The sequence below is a fragment of the Bufo gargarizans genome, chromosome 5, assembly GCF_014858855.1.
Source record: "Bufo gargarizans isolate SCDJY-AF-19 chromosome 5, ASM1485885v1, whole genome shotgun sequence".
Classification (NCBI taxonomy): domain Eukaryota; kingdom Metazoa; phylum Chordata; class Amphibia; order Anura; family Bufonidae; genus Bufo; species Bufo gargarizans.
In genome coordinates, this window is record NC_058084.1 from 46,414,103 (window position 1) to 46,430,414 (window position 16,312).

Below are 16,312 nucleotides of genomic sequence, written 5' to 3' on the forward strand. Positions count from 1 at the left end.
ATAGTAATGTTCATAGGGACTATTTAAGCTAAGGTTCACATCTACGTTTTGTTTTTCGTTGTTCAGCTCTAACATGGGAAATACCGGAATTGCCACAAGGGGATCGCTGAGACTTTATCACTCAATGCACATGAACCTGGAGCTGGCCCTGGGGTCCAAATCCCAGCATCCCTTTCAGTCAGCTGTTGGAAGGGCCGTGATGCTCAGGCAAACGCCATGGCCTCTTTCTCGACCTGTAACATTAGGTCAAATTGCCTTTCTGCCGCTCAGTCCTATTCAAGTGGTACTGTACTATACTAGGTACTATAAAGTGACTGCAGCCCCTGTCCGAACAGTGCAGCCCCTTCAAATAACTAATTAATGGTGGTGCAGGGAGTCGGACCTATCTTCAGACAGTGGTCTGCAATAGAGGCAGACCACATGACAACTATGGGGCCCTGGAGGAGGAGGAGCCCCTCAAAGAACTTGTTCTTTTCTTACCCATGTTCAAACATAACATTTTTATTCAACCACCACGAGGGGGCGCTCAATGCAGAGATTATTACAGCTTCCATTGTAGTTGTATTACTTCCTATTCACTGAGCTCCCCCTAGTGGTGGCTACAGGCAGACAGCTTTGTAATAATATGGAGAAATTATGTGGATCCAGATCAACATCCATATCAACATAGATTAGATTTATCAAAACTGATGTAAAGGAAAACTGGTTTAGCTGCCCATAGCCACCAGATTCCACCTTTCATTTATTAAAGCTCCTTTTGAAAATGAAAAGAGGAATCTGATTGGTTGCTATGGGCATCGGAATCAGTTTTCCTTTACATCAGCTTGATAAATCTCCCCCATAGTTTTCTCTAGTTCCTCACTTGACAGGAATCAGAAGGACACGTTAGCGTTCACACCTTTACGTTTCACAATAAGGGTCCTGTTAATTTTTTTTCAGCCGTACGTTTTATATAATTTTCCTTATGATACTTACTGTACAGAAAATCTGCACAACCCATTACCTACCTCTGCAAATCCAGCAGCGAAAAGTGGAGTATTGTATCCACAATTATATGTGGTTACAGCAATGCTATACTGTCTCTGAGCGGCGCTATCTGTTTCGGTCACACTGACGTCGCTTATAAAGACTCCATTCTCTGATATTGCCGGTCTCCTCCTATAAACTGCAATATATGAAATGAACAGATACAGTCATAACTGGAGGGTACAACAACTGTTCCATAAAAGTCATGATTATTAATAGCAATGCAAACAGTGAAGGGCCCTAAATATTACAGAGCAGACTGGTACTATCATCATAAATGGTTAACATGATAGGGGTAGTCTGGATTGTACAATGCCTTCAAGGGCAACAACCACAGAATCAGAATAGTCATGGAATACATAACTGCTCGTTCATTTGAATGGGCACTATGTAATTCCGCATTTCCTCTGTTCCAACTTCGGATGGCAATCAGTTGATCATGGGATGACGTCGCTAAAAAAACATAAGTGTCTTATTGAGACAAACTTTTATGCCCGCTGTTCCACGTGCTGCTGAGAACATTGTGGAAACCCTTATAGGGGTTGTCCGGGTTCATAGCTGAAACCGGACAAACCTCTATTTTCACCCAGGCAGCCCCCCTGACTTGAGCATCGGAGCAGTTCATGCTCCGATGCTCTCCTTTGCACTGCGCTAAATCGCATAGGGCAAAGGCTCTTTTGCTTCTGCCCGGCAGTGTGTTTGGTGACATCACCAGCTCTGATGGGCGGGCTTTAGCGCTGCCCTAGCCGTTTACTGGCTAGAGCAGCGCTAAAGCCCGCCCATCAGAGCCGGTGACGTCACCGGGCTCCCTGAGCAGCCGGAAGAAGAGGCTTCAGCGCTCCTGCATACGTCACCGAGTCTAACGGATACGTCACCGAGTCTAAGAAAACTTCACTTCCGGCGAAGAATTACAAAATGTGAAGAGCATTGTCTGATGTTGGGGTCCGCCCTGTGGTTGCATCGTACAAGATAACGTGTACACCCCATGTCTGGATGCTTATGTTGAAGTCAGCTAGAGAAATGCAGTGTAAGGAAAATTGGTTTAAAGAAACACCTTGGCCTATTGCCCACCTCTGCAGCCATGGAACCTGTCAGAACTGTGGAAAGGGCATTTGTGTAATATCTGCCGGTCCATGCATGCTGAGAAGTGTAACTGATGTATTTGAACTTGAATCTTCAGTAAAGAACTGTTCTACTGCAGAACTGCCTCATTATTTCCTGCATTGTTACAATGAGCAGACATCCTCTGCTGCCAAGGGTCCCTGCCTTGCATCTCACAGAAACCCTCAACATCAAGGGAACCTCAACCAACACCAGGCCGGAGTATCCCAAAGGGAAGAAGAGGTATGCCCTTCCCATCACTGCACACTGGCCCAGGGAACATCCAAACTGTGAGTATAAATACTCCCATCCTCCGCACACATGCCCCTGTGGCCTAGTAGAATGCCTGTTAGAAGCTCTTGACTCTGGCCCGAGCATGGAACAAACCCTGTAAATAATGATCCTCCTGTATTTCCCTCTGAAGCAGCTAAATAAAAGTAGGAATTTGACCATTTTCACTTCTACAGCGACTTACTGTTCAAGTCATTTGTAGGCAGGGTCTGCCCAATGTATAGGACGTCTATATAATAATCTTGACCTGACCGCAGTTCGATATAGAGCACTTTGAAATTTTTGCCATTGTATTTGGTTTTAACAAGATCCAACATATCTATACAGGTGTAAGTCCAGCTGAAAAACAAGAGATGATAAATTGTATATCAGAACATATAATATATTCACATTTCTACGATGATCTTCTCAAGACTAAAGTCAAGTGTAATTGCTTAGGCTACTTTCACAGCTTCCATCACAGAATACGTTAAAAATAGTGGAGAGAAAAGTTCCGCACTCTAAGCTTTTTTCCCCGCCTCAAAAACGTCCTCCTGAATGGTATCTGTTAGGCTCACTTTGCTTCAGTTATGTGCCGAATCCAACAGTTCTGTTATTTTCGTTCTTCTGCTCCTATAACAGAGCTGAAGAACAGTGCAGATGTGAAAGTAGCTTTAGATATAATATATGCTGCCATCACAGTCATAGAGGGGTCCTGCCCCCAAAACAGCAGAACCCCTATAAACAAAGCGGGCAGGGCAGCAAAGACTTGAACATTTTACAGCATACCTTTAAAGGGGTCAGAGCTCATAATCCCCTTGGCCATAAAGGCTATGGGCAACTTTGCACTGATTTCTTTCTTATTGTTCATTTGCTTCCTATATGCAAAATTAAGGAACTTCCTTAATAGTCTTCATAAAAAAAAAGTCCTACCGTTTTGCTAGAGTGGGGACTGTGTAACACCTCCACCTAGCTAGTGGTGTTGGTGAATTAGAGAGACTGGACAGCACATGGCTACTAGCTGTGTGGACTCTCTCTGCTCTCCCCCTCCCAGCACATGGCTACTGGCTGTGTGGACTCTCTCTGCTCTCCCCCTCCCAGCACATGGCTACTGGTGGTGTGGACTCTCTCTGCTCTCCCCCTCCCAGCACATGGCTACTGGCTGTGTGGACTCTCTCTCTGCTCTCCCCCTCCCAGCACATGGCTACTGGCTGTGTGGACTCTCTCTGCTCTCCCCCTCCCTTCTCTCAGTATAAGAGATGGCAGGAAGGAGGAGGAGTTCCCCGTAGTGGCAACTACCAGAAAATACTCTATATAAAAGTTTGGCAAAGGCTCATTCAAGATAGCTGATGCTAGGTCATCAATAGTAAAAAGTGAACAATCCCTTTAAATGCCATGACACTCCAGCTTAAACCACTCTCAAACAACCTTTCTTAACTGTATTTTTTTTATTTTAGCTTCAGAAACAAACCAAAGTTGAATCGTACCTGGTCTCCTGAGCAAAGCTGTAGCTGAAACTATCATATATGTATTGGACGGATCCTGGACTGCTGATATCTTCATATTGAAAATGTAGGTAAATTGCATTTGGAAGATATCCTTTATAGGCAAAGCAAAGCTGAAAACAACACAGAAACACAATGAAATATACAACAGAAATAAGGTACCTGCGTATAAATACTATATGAATAGTGATGAGCGGCAGGTGCCATATTCGATTTCGACGAAATTCGCGAATATTCGATAGAATATTCGTTTTATATTCGTCAAAATCGAATATTCGTCATTATTCTTGTTATCGCGATTAATATGCGATTTAAATAATCGAATTTCGATTTTAACTTAAAGGCTACTCTCCTATTGAAATAGCAATGCGATTAATTCGTTATAATAATCGAATTTCGATTTTAACTTAGCACTGCTATATTCCATATTCGTTAATTCTAGCCTAATATGGAATATAGCAGTGCTAAGTTAAAATCGAAATTCGATTATTATAACTTGAATTAATCGCATTGCTATTTCAATAGGAGAGTAGCCTTTAAGTTAAAATCGAAATTCGATTATTCTAACTTGAAATAATCGAATTGCGATTTCAACTTGGACCTGGTTTACTATGGTTGGCTTGGTAGAATTAGCGAATATGACGAATATATTCGTTATATTCCACAAAACGAAGATAACGAAGTATTCTGCATCTTCGTTTTAGCTACCTATTCGTCAACTTCGCTAATTCTAGCAATCATATAGGAAAGTTTACTATAGAGACAGCTAAGTTTAATTCACTATGCGATTATATGACTGCTTTTAAAAAAAAAAATAATAGAATAGTTATAATACCTGATAATTATTATAATTATTCTATTTATAAAAAAAAAGCAAAGTAATATAATCGCATAGCGAATTAAACTTAGCTGTCTCTATAGTAAACTTTCCTATATGATTGCTAGAATTAGCGAAGTTGATGAATAGGTAGCTAAAACGAAGATGCAGAATACTTCGTTATCTTCGTTTTGTGGAATATGACAAATACATTCGTTATATTCGTTTTGTGGAATATAACGAATACATTCGTCATATTCGCTAATTCTACCAAGCCAACCATAGTAAACCAGATCCAAGTTGAAATCGCAATTCGATTAATTCAAGTTATAATAATCGAATTTCGATTTTAACTTAGCACTGCTATATTCCATATTAGGCTAGAATTAACGAATATGGAATATAGCAGTGCTAAGTTAAAATCGAAATTCGATTATTATAACTTGAATTAATCGCATTGCTATTTCAATAGGAGAGTAGCCTTTAAGTTAAAATCGAAATTCGATTATTATAACTTGAAAAAATTGAATTGCGATTTCAACGTAATTCTCAAATCCGACAGTACATTCTAGTATATGGAGACGTTCCCATGGTGATGGGGACGGTCCATGAGCACAGAAGTCGGCAGAAGCGGCAACGGGCACTGACTGGAGCAGCCAGGAAGCCAGGAATCCAAAGGACATGTAAGAACAACTTTAGGGAAGTGGGAAAGAAAAAAATATAACAATAAAAATAAAATAAAAATAAAAAAATGAATATTCGAAATATCGAATTTATATCACTATATTCGAAATATTCGCGAATTAGCGAAGTGCCGATATTCGCGAAAAAAATTCGATATTTGAATATTCGCGCTCAACACTATATATGAACAATCTATCATCTATTAATATCATTTTAGATGCTGATTACCTTCTTAATATGTCTTTATAGCACTCAGAATTCAGTTTTTTGCACAATGGGCTCCAAATCCCCTTGACGCAGCAGCCGGAAGTAGTCAGAAATACAGAAACAGAGGAATGGACTGTACTACGCTATTTCTATAACACCTGTTCACTTGTATGGGAGCTACTGAAACAGCACACAGCCCACTCAAGTGTTTCTGTAGTTCTATCTACCTCTGGCCTCCACATGCAAGTGGGAAGAGGTTGGGAGAAGATCATCCTGAGATGGGAATAGCCCTTTAAATAATATATTTTATGCTGACTCCAGCGAACACTAGAGGGAGCCCAGGAGCTTTACTCTGTATATTTTTTATTTTGGAAATGTACTTATAAACAATAAGCTCCTAAGCTCCCCCTAGTGGTGGTTTCAGGCAGACAGGATGATAACTTTTAGAGGATAGCCTATCATTCAGATTTGTTAAAGTATTTACTCTACTTTTACGCCATAAAAAGTCTCCAAATTATGGAAAATGACATTTTTTGCTATAAATTGCCACTTTTTACACTCCTTGCATAAGTTATAGCTCAAATGTTTGCCAGCTGATACATTCAGCTCATTTCATTACAAACATGGGGAGAACATACAGTGCTCATGTAGATGTTTGAGCCTAGGAACTTTTTCTCTTTTCATGTGCACATTGCATGTAATTACATGAACCAGGACGCCAGCGCTGCGAGGCAACAGGGCTACCCATCGAGCCACCCAAATGCTCTGCAAAGATATATAAGTAAAGGGTACCTATAATTTCAAGAAACATATCATAGAGAGACCCCTGTCGATCATGCACGCAACTGTATTTTTTCATCCACATGCTATTCACATTTTTTTGAGGATAGCACACTGACCCATTTATTTCTATGGGGTCGCGCAAACTTCCGTTTTTTTACGTGGATCCATTTAGCTACTTATAGAATGTGTTCTATTGTCGACTATATTGGGGACAAGAACAGGGGCGGACTGGGAACTGAAAGTGGCCCTGGAAAGAAAAGTACAAGTGTTCCCATGTTGCAGGTGGGTCCAAATTGACAGGACGCGGGGCAACATAATTAGGCACGGCCAACATATGTAGGCAAGGACAAGAGAAGTAGGCAGGGCCAGTGGTACCATAGTGTAGAGCAATATACCGCCTCAGCTGAGCCAAATACCACAGTGCAGCACAAAATACTGCCAAATTACCACAACTGTATTGCTGTCCTGAGGACGTTGAAACAGTTAAATTCAGGGGGGCACCTGTGGCTGCTGGTGCGTAAGAAAGAATCAGATCATTATGTACCCCGCTGACGGACATGAGGAGGGCTTGGGTGGCCCTCCTAGGCATTAGCCCACCGGGAAATTTCCCTGTAGTGTCTATGGCCAATCCGCCCCTGGACGAGATTAGTCCTTTCTATTGATTGGCGTGAGGAAAATGCGGAATGCACATGGAAGGTATCCATATAGATCCATTGTTTGAGGACAAACATATAGACACTTGTGTCCATGAAGCCTAAAAACAAAGTGGCGGATAAGTTAAGCTGAGCTCTGTTCCCCTAGTGATCGATCCGAGCAAAACTTCTGACATGTTATTATAAAGTAAAAAAAAAAAAATCCCAAACGAAATGTACTCATACTCAGAATGTATTTATTATCAACCAGAATAAATCAGAAATGCACAATCTTACCTTTCTATATAAAGTTAGTGAGATCACATCATATATTGACCCAGTCAGTGGATTATATACATAATAATAATACAGCAGTTGTGGATTCTTCATGGAAAATCGCCCACAAAATGGTTCAGTCTCGGCTGTTATGGTGCCCCAGTAGGAACCCTGAGCAGAAAATGAATAGTCACGGTAGATGTATAAGAACTGCAGCAAGTGCCAATAAACTCCAAGATAAAGAAAGTCAGGAAGACGACAAACAGAATGTAGATTGATGTACCGGCATGTAATGGTGGAGTTAGGGCTGAGTTTGTCACTTGGCAAAATCAGGTGTTAAAGACCATGTAAACCATTGCAGCTAAACTACTTCTATAATCCTAATGAATCTAAAATGAAAATGAAGTACAGGAAGTCTAGATTAAAAATGTCCTATTCATGTATACAGCCACATAGCCCGACCCAAGTGTCTCCCCATCCTGCAGTCATACTCCCCTCTTGTTTTGCTTTTGCTTACATACATTTTGCAGGTTAGCATGACGTAGGGAACAGATAGAAGGCAGTAATCACTCGGTAATCTGACTACACAGGATTTATTTGTAGTCTGTTACTATGGAGACACATAGGTCTGCATAGTAAAGACAAAATGCTAGGAAATATTTAGGGAAGACTATTGGATAAGTTGCTCCATTTTAGATAAATAAGGAAAATAAAAAAACTAATCTGCATCCCTTTCTTCCCAGAATTCCACAAAAGCATGTATGGCCTATAAGTCTCCTCACGCCGATTAAGGCGCTCTATCCCCAAGGAGATATATTTCCCCCAAATCCTGACCTAGGCCTCTCACCCAGTTAAGCCAGTCCTCTCTGCACTGATGAGGGGCAATCACCCTAAAACAGCTGTCTGCAGATGAGATGCTGGCTTATTTATTATCCCTATTATGCTTGTCATATCTCAAGGCCTATTTAAATGGTCGAACATTGACTTCTAGGATAGCTGCCTTACATCTGGCGGCATCAGAGGCAGAGCTTGTTAAGAGCTCATTTGCATCCCTTTCTTCCCAGAATTCCAGAGGAGCATGTATGGCCTCCATGTAAGGCGCTCCTTCCCCAAGGAAGTTAGTAACCCCCCCCTAACAAATAACAAAAACGTATGACATACAACTATGTTTTACTCTGAAATGCTGCGTATTGACAGGTTTCTCCCTATACACAAATATGGAGAAATATGTCAATCAAGCTATGGGCAGGATGATGAGGATCAGATCAGTCCCCATGACTCTGTCTTCTCTGAAACACTGCAGGGCTTCATAAGACATAACTGTTTGTAACCAGGACATTCAGACAGCATGAAGCTCCTGACTGGTTTCCTTTAACTTGAGGAATTACCATACAACGCAGCGCCAATAAAGGTAGATGACAAACTCATCCCCGCTACCTCTGCATCATGCTCGTGAATAGAAAACAGAAATGCTTTAAAATATATCTTTTCATACCGGTGTTGAATCTGGTTCATAATTCTTGAAATATTTGACGGATGAACTTTCTTTCCGATTCGCTATCGCATCCGGACACTGAGCGCTAAACATTTGTTGTACGGCCTTTTTCACCTGGAAGAAACACATTGCAGCAGATGACTAGCACCAACATTTCCAATACGCTCACATTGTCGGCCTGCGAGTGAAATCTACCTTCTTTTATTTTCGCTTTGCATTTTTGGACACACAGTGGTGGCTCAAAGCTCGTGACCCCTTCAGAAATGTCTCTATTTCTGTACCTAACACTATGTCAGATTCTCACACAAGTCCTCAAAGTAGATAAACATGACCAAACCAAAGGAATGAGTTAGAATATTAGACATGGTCATTAATTTATTGAGGGAAATGAACCGATATCGCATCTCTGTGAGTGGCAAAAGTATGTGAACCTTTGCTTTCAGTATTTGATGCGACGACCCTGAAGGGTTCACAAACTTTCAAACACCGCTTTTTTTTTTTTTTTTACACCACTTTCTAAACATTATAAATTATTTTTTATATTGATTGTTGGTTCTTACAGCTTTGAGCAGGCTAGATCTGTGTACATTAAAGGAGTTCTCTCACTTCAGCCGGTTGCATTTATTATGTAGAGAAAGTTATTACAAGGCACTTCCTAATGTATTGTGAGTGTCCATATTGTCTCCTCTGCTGGCTTCATTCATTTTTCCATCACATTATACACTGCTCATATCCAGGGGTTATGACCATCCTGCAATCCAGCAGCGGAAGGTCGTCCTTTCTAGTGGATGAGCGGCAGGGGCAATATTCGAATTTGCGATATTTCGTGAATATTTTGTAGAATGTTCATCATATATTCGTGAATTCAAGAATACACCATTATATTGTTGATTGTGAAAATCGGGCATGGGTCACTGATGCTACATTTTTCAAGCTGGTATAAGTTTGCTGAGACTGGAGAAAATGGTTGGCACAGCAGAACATTAGAATAGCTTTATATGCAGATAGAGTGCTCCAATATGTTCGCGCTTGCGAATTTTCAGCAATTATTGATGCGCATATTTTTTCTCAATACGTTCAACTTGTGACATAATAGCACTATGTCTGTAGCATGTATGTATGGACAGCAGAACCTATCAGCTACACTATAGATCAATCTAACCTGCACTGACTATCTCCCACTAACTATCTGCATCATATATACAGTTGCAAGAAAAAGTATGTGAACCCTTTGGAATGATATGGATTTCTGCACAAATTGGTCATAAAATGTGATCTGATCTTCATCTAAGTCACAACAATAGACAATCACAGTCTGCTTAAACTAATAACACACAAAGAATTATTTTTTATTGAACACACCATGTAAACATTCACAGTGCAGGTGGAAAAAGTATGTGAACCCTTGGATTTAATAACTGGTTGAACCTCCGGTTGAACCTCCTTTGGCAGCAATAACTTCAACCAAACGTTTCCTGTAGTTGCAGATCAGACGTGCACAACGGTCAGGAGTAATTCTTGACCATTCCTCTTTACAGAACTGTTTCAGTTCAGCAATATTCTTGGGATGTCTGGTGTGAATCACTTTCTTGAGGTCATGCCCCAGCATCTCAATCGGGTTGAGGTCAGGACTCTGACTGGGCCACTCCAGAAGTCGTATTTTCTTCTGTTTAAGCCATTCTGTTGTTGATTTACTTCTATGCTTTGGGTTGTTGTCCTGTTGCAACACCAATCTTCTGTTGAGCTTCAGCTGGTGGACAGATGGCCTTAAGTTCTCCTGCAAAATGTCTTGATAAACTTGGTAATTCATTTTTTCTTCGATGATAGCAATCCGTCCAGGCCCTGACGCAGCAAAGCAGCCCCAAACCATGATGCCCCCACCACCATACTTCACATTTGGGATGAGGTTTTGATGTTTGTGTGCTGTGCCTCTTTTTCTCCACACATAGTGTTGTGTGTTTCTTCCAAACAACTCAACTTTGGTTTCATCTGTCCACAGAATATTTTGCAAGTACTGCTGTGGAACATCCAGGTGCTCTTGTGCAAACTGTAAACGTGCAGCAATGTTGTTTTTTTTACAGCAGTGGCTTCCTCTGTGGTATCCTCCCATGAAATCCATTCTTGTTTAGTGTTTTACGTATCGTAGATTCGCTAACAGGGATGTTAGCATATGCCAGAGACTTTTGTAAGTCTTTAGCTGACACTCTAGGATTCTTCTTCACCTCATTGAGCAGTCTGCGCTGTGCTCTTGCAGTGATCTTTACAGGATGGCCACTCCTAGGGAGAGTAGCAGCAGTGCTGAATTTTCTCTATTTATAGACAATTTGTCTTACCTTGGACTGATGAACAGTAAGGCTTTTGGAGATACTTTTATAACCCTTTCCAGCTTTATACAAGTCAACAATTCTTAATCGTAGGTCTTCTGAGAGCTCTTTGTGCGAGGCATCATTCACATCAGGCAAGGCTTCTTGTGAAAAGCAAACCCAGAACTGGTGTGGGTTTTTTATAGGGCAGGGCAGCTGTAACCAAAACCTCCAATCTCATCTCATTGATTGGACTCCAGTTGGCTGACACCTCACTCCAATTAGCTCTTGGAGGTGTCATTAGTCTAGGGGTTCACATACTTATTCCACCTACCATGTTTTTATTGAACACACCATGTAAACATTTAATTTCTTTGTGTGTTATTAGTTTAAGCAGACTGTGATTGTCTATTGTTGTGACTTAGATGAAGATTAGATCACATTTTATGACAAATTTGTGCAGAAATCCATATCATTCCAAAGGGTTCACATACTTTTTGTTGCAACTGTATATGTTAACTGTCTAATATAATACAACAAAGCACAGAGCACAGCAATGTCACTGCTCTCTCTGCAATAAACTTTAGAAAATGGCTGCTGGGGAGGTTCTTATATAGTAAGGGGTAGGCAACTTTCCTATTGGTTGCTAGGGATGTTGCTAAGCTCAGACAAAGACACTGCAGCCTTCTCATTGGCCCACAAGTAAGGAGGGAGGTTACTGCTGAAAAAAAAATCCAGAATATTCTTTTTACGAACATATAGCACTATATTATACCACTTTGTGAATTATCAAAGTTGCGATATTTGCGATTAATATTCGCAATACGAATATTCGCGCCCAACACTAGTCCTTACACACTACAGGAAAAAGTGCTGTCCTTTCTAGTGGCCTGGGCCGTAGGAGCCCACATAGGCATGCAAGCGCAGCAGCTCCCATCCCGACCACCTTGTATCTGCTCTGCAGCGGTGGTCATACTCCCTGGAAATGAGCAGTGTATAATGCGATGGAAAATTGAATGAAGCCAGCAAAGGAGGCAATATAGATAATCACAATACAGTAGAAAGTGCCTTGTATTAACTTTTTCTACATGATAAATTCCATTTGCTGAAGTAAGAGAACCCCTTTAATGTTCTGGATTATATTCACACAACAGCAAATCAAAGTGGTTCCACCAGCTCAGTCTCGGGGTGTGCTGTTATATGTCGTAATCAGGGTTCAGTGTGGTATAAAAAGTCTGTAATGTGGCTGCTTTGACTGTAAGGGTAGATTGGTATTTAGAGAAGTCAGATCCCAGAATGAAGACCCTTTTACACCACCAGAAACTGCCCTGTCAATCAAAGTGGAGAGGGTGCAGCAGTTGCAGATAGAGCTGATCCTCTAGGTGTAATGGCAACGCCCCCGTTGCTCCTAGAGGCTCATTTGCATATATTATAACATGATTTTTCTCAGCAATGCTGGCACATATGAACATGGGACCAACACAGATGCCTTCAGCTGCCAAGTGCACCTGTAACAGGTCAGACAGTGTCATAGATACAAAACTGCTGACAGATGCCCTTGAACTTAGTGTTGATCAGCTTGTTAAACCATCATTCTGAGCTGGTATAAAGGGACCTTTATGGTGCGGCCACACATTCAGGCTAAGATCAGGAGTGGATCGTAACAGGAGAGAAATTATTAAGAACAGAGGCGACTTCTTCACATTTTTGCAATTCCCTCCTGGTTTTGGCTGCATCAAATAACCTGAACATGTAGCAGCACCCTTAGACTCCTTTCCTAGGGCCATAACTATATGGAGGGCAGAAACAGCAGTCACATCCAGACCCTGGTCCTCAGGGGCCCAAAAAACCCTTTTAAAAACAGCAGCACATTACAGGAGAATACAAGTGAACAGACCGTAGTCTGACCTGTGATAACGCCTGTGGATCATGTCCGATCACTACTGCCACGTAACTGACCTCTAGTGAAGATGCGTTTGCTGCCAGAGGTGTAGAGTACACATTATCCCACACTAAAGTGAAGGTCGCCATGTCAGGAACACCTTTAGTCGTCTCTTTAATATCCACTGTAATGTTGCTTTTACCCAGAATATTGTAGGAGAGAAGCTGGAAATCACCTAGAAGTATCATAAATAATACATTTACATAGTAAATACTGTCAGACAGATGACATCAGGTTATAGGTATAGTCCCTCATGTATGAAAACTAAGGGGAAAAATGACTTTTCCATCCATGTCCTTAAGGAATAAAACAACATGTGTAGAACGCACACATGAGGGTTTCTTAGTGCCTCAGACCTCCTTTTTGAGCAGTTAAGGAGAACTGAAATTGAGTTGAATGAAATAAATTGTTGCCAGTAGGGGGAGCTCACGGCATGCTGATTTATAATTGACTTTGATAAAGGTTGTATAAATCCATGTAGAAAGAGCGCCATCTAGTGGCAGATTCTGGCAATTAGGCTTTTATCATCTAAAGGGGTTGTGCCACTCATAAAACGTATCCCCTAATCTGAAACTTCATATTCACACTTCTCCTGATAATACAAGCTCAACCAAACATATATCTGTACTGCTCTCTCAAGACCCTAGTGCGGTCAGCAGTTTAACATGGCCAAAACTGCTGGCAGACACCCTTTAAGAAACTGGCTGATATGTGTGGTTGCTCTATTCTTTCTTTGTACTAGTTGTCCCCTCTCTCATATAGCTTCTCTTGCTCATTGACTACCACAGGCAAAGATCTAGAGGTGATTTTTCAGCTAGTGTTTCTTCTTTGCTCTGATCATCTTTGGCCTTTTTGGAATTTGCCCTGCCTTTACTCACCTCTTTGTGAATTGAATGTCACTGTATAGACATTTGCTTCTTCGGAAGAATTTAGTTGCTGAACATCGACTGTGTCTGGCTGTATAGACCAAAATCTGCTCAATGCTGCTTGGATTTTAGGAGCAGTAGCGTCGGCTGATAGTGGATCTGCCAATGGAAATATAGAAAAATAATAAGGGGAAGACTAAAAGTGGAATAAAGGTAAACTGGCTTAGTTATCCCTATCAGCCAATCAGATTCCACCTTTCATTTTACAGAGCTCCTTTGGAAAGTGAAAGGTGGAATCCGATTGGTTACTAGGGGCAACTAAGCCAGTTTTACTTTACATCACTTTTGATAAATCTCCCCCTTAAGCTTTAGGAACAGATAAATACTTGGTGGATTAAGATAGAAGATAGAAGATAGATACAAAAATTGAGGCAGCACTCCAAATGTGGTGAAAGGGTGAAGACCGGTTTATTCCCAAGGCAACGTTTCATCCCAACACAATGAGGCCTTTGGGAATAAACAGGTCTTCACCCTTTCACCACATTCGGAGTGCTACATCAATTTTAGTTTTTTGGATTTATCAGTGGAAGAAATTCCTACCTTCCCTGAGGAATTGCACACATATTTGCACTTTCTGACTATGCTGCTGTCTTTTTTGCAATTGTAGATAGATAGACAGACAGACGGGGGCGGACTGGGAACTAAAAGTGGCCCTGTAAGAATACTAAAAGTGGCCCTGTTTTGTAGTTGGGTCCAAACTGATGGAAGGCAGGGCCAAAACAAGTAGGTGGCGCCAACAATACCATATGGTGGCACATTATACCGCCCCAACAGAGCCAAATACCACACTGCATCACAAAATACATTCCCAAAACACTTCCACTGGCCGGCTGTGAGGAGGGCTCAGGCGGCCCCCTGGGCATCTGTCCACCGGTAAATTTCCCTGTATGGTCTAAGGCCAATCCGCCCCTGTATATAGATAATAGATGTACGCAAAGAGCTTCTACTTTTCATATAGTAAGTATAGCAGTAATGCAGTTTACACTTTCATGTATTCACCATTTACCTATGTCTTTGTGCTGTTACTTGTAGTTCTACGCTTTGTGTTGTAGCCAAGGTAGCGTGCACCTGTGTCTCTTTTTTATAGAGATATGGGATGGATAGATAGATAGATAGATAGGAGATAGATCGATAGATAGATAGACTGTACCTGTTTCTTCATTGGCATAGATAAGGGTGTAGTACATGGCGGGACATGGGGAGATGCAGTATTTGGTGACAGTGATTGTCTGAACCTCATACACTGCTTGCTGGGTTGTGTTCCAGTTCTGTAGAGTTATAACCTTTGGGGAAGAGAAGACATTTCAGTGGAACCAACATGAGTTCAGTATCTAATATCTGATACCAAATATAAGAGAAGGACACGGCTATAATACAGAATACTATATACTACTAACCTGGTTTTCTAGAATGGTGGTACTCCATGACTGTATGGCCTGTACTTCTTGTACGGCGTCAGCGGTCTGCTGCTCAGTGTATGAACTTGTCCGTGTGTGTACGCCAACATCTAGTACAGAGGATCCATAGGAGTTTTGGATATATGCTTCAAAGTAACACCTGAAATGGCCACAAAAGTCCATTAAAAGTAATTTATAGTCTAAGGATAAAGAGGCACAATCGCCAGTCTTAATAAAGGCCCATAGCTGGCGGTGGATCCGCCAAAGTTATTTAGAGGCGTTGGCCTCTTCATAACTTCGGCGCATCCAGTGCAAGTTCTAAATGTAAGCTAGCTTCCTTGCTGTCTTGCATTTAGGCCATTTTCTACGCCTAAAGCAGACGTTAAAAATGATGAATGAGATGGCCTACCGGCCCGTCCCCTCCCCCGCCCACGGGGCACCCACAATTTTAGACCTGGTGTGAGCAGGGAAAAGTCACAGAACGGTTAGTTGCGCCGCCATCTGCACCAAAAACACACCTAATTTAGGCGTATTTCAGATTAGTAAATGACCCCCAAAGCATCCATAGTGACTGCACTATCAATGTCCAGAATCCAACTAGCATGCCCGGCTGCTGCCCCCTATACTACTGTGTGTAGTAACCACAGGTGTATGTACGGTTCATCGTAATGCACGCAGGATATTTCCCACATAAACAAGCCAACCAGGCACCTACCAGGATTGGTGGCCCCGGAGAGGAAGAAGAAGTCCTATGTAAGCAGCATCCTCTTGTATAGGCACAAATCCACAGCCCTGGCCATGTCAGTTGCAATTTTGGATAATGCTTGAAGAATGCCCCTAACGGAAGCAATGTTCTCCTCCTCAAAGCTAGCGCTTCGTACCGAGCACACAGTGACATCACTTGAGCTGTGGAATCTCCAAAGGATAAAACTTAATCCAACACGTTTC

The 16,312-nt window shown here is 41.6% G+C and overlaps 1 protein-coding gene across 1 annotated transcript in view; it reads right to left on the bottom strand.

The window, feature by feature from the left end:
- The window catches only part of LOC122939295 (fibrocystin-L-like), a gene marked incomplete at its 3' end in the record, with an annotated part of 171,561 nt that overhangs the window by 100,513 nt on the left and 54,736 nt on the right, over positions 1-16,312 (bottom strand). The window contains exons 15-22 of the mRNA XM_044295366.1: positions 15,365-15,524; positions 15,118-15,250; positions 13,920-14,066; positions 13,008-13,216; positions 8,797-8,910; positions 3,885-4,015; positions 2,593-2,757; positions 1,008-1,158 (exon numbers count right to left, since the gene is read on the bottom strand). Coding sequence (XP_044151301.1) covers positions 1,008-1,158; positions 2,593-2,757; positions 3,885-4,015; positions 8,797-8,910; positions 13,008-13,216; positions 13,920-14,066; positions 15,118-15,250; positions 15,365-15,524 — 1,210 coding nt within the window. The remainder of the gene's footprint in view (positions 1-1,007; positions 1,159-2,592; positions 2,758-3,884; positions 4,016-8,796; positions 8,911-13,007; positions 13,217-13,919; positions 14,067-15,117; positions 15,251-15,364; positions 15,525-16,312) is intronic.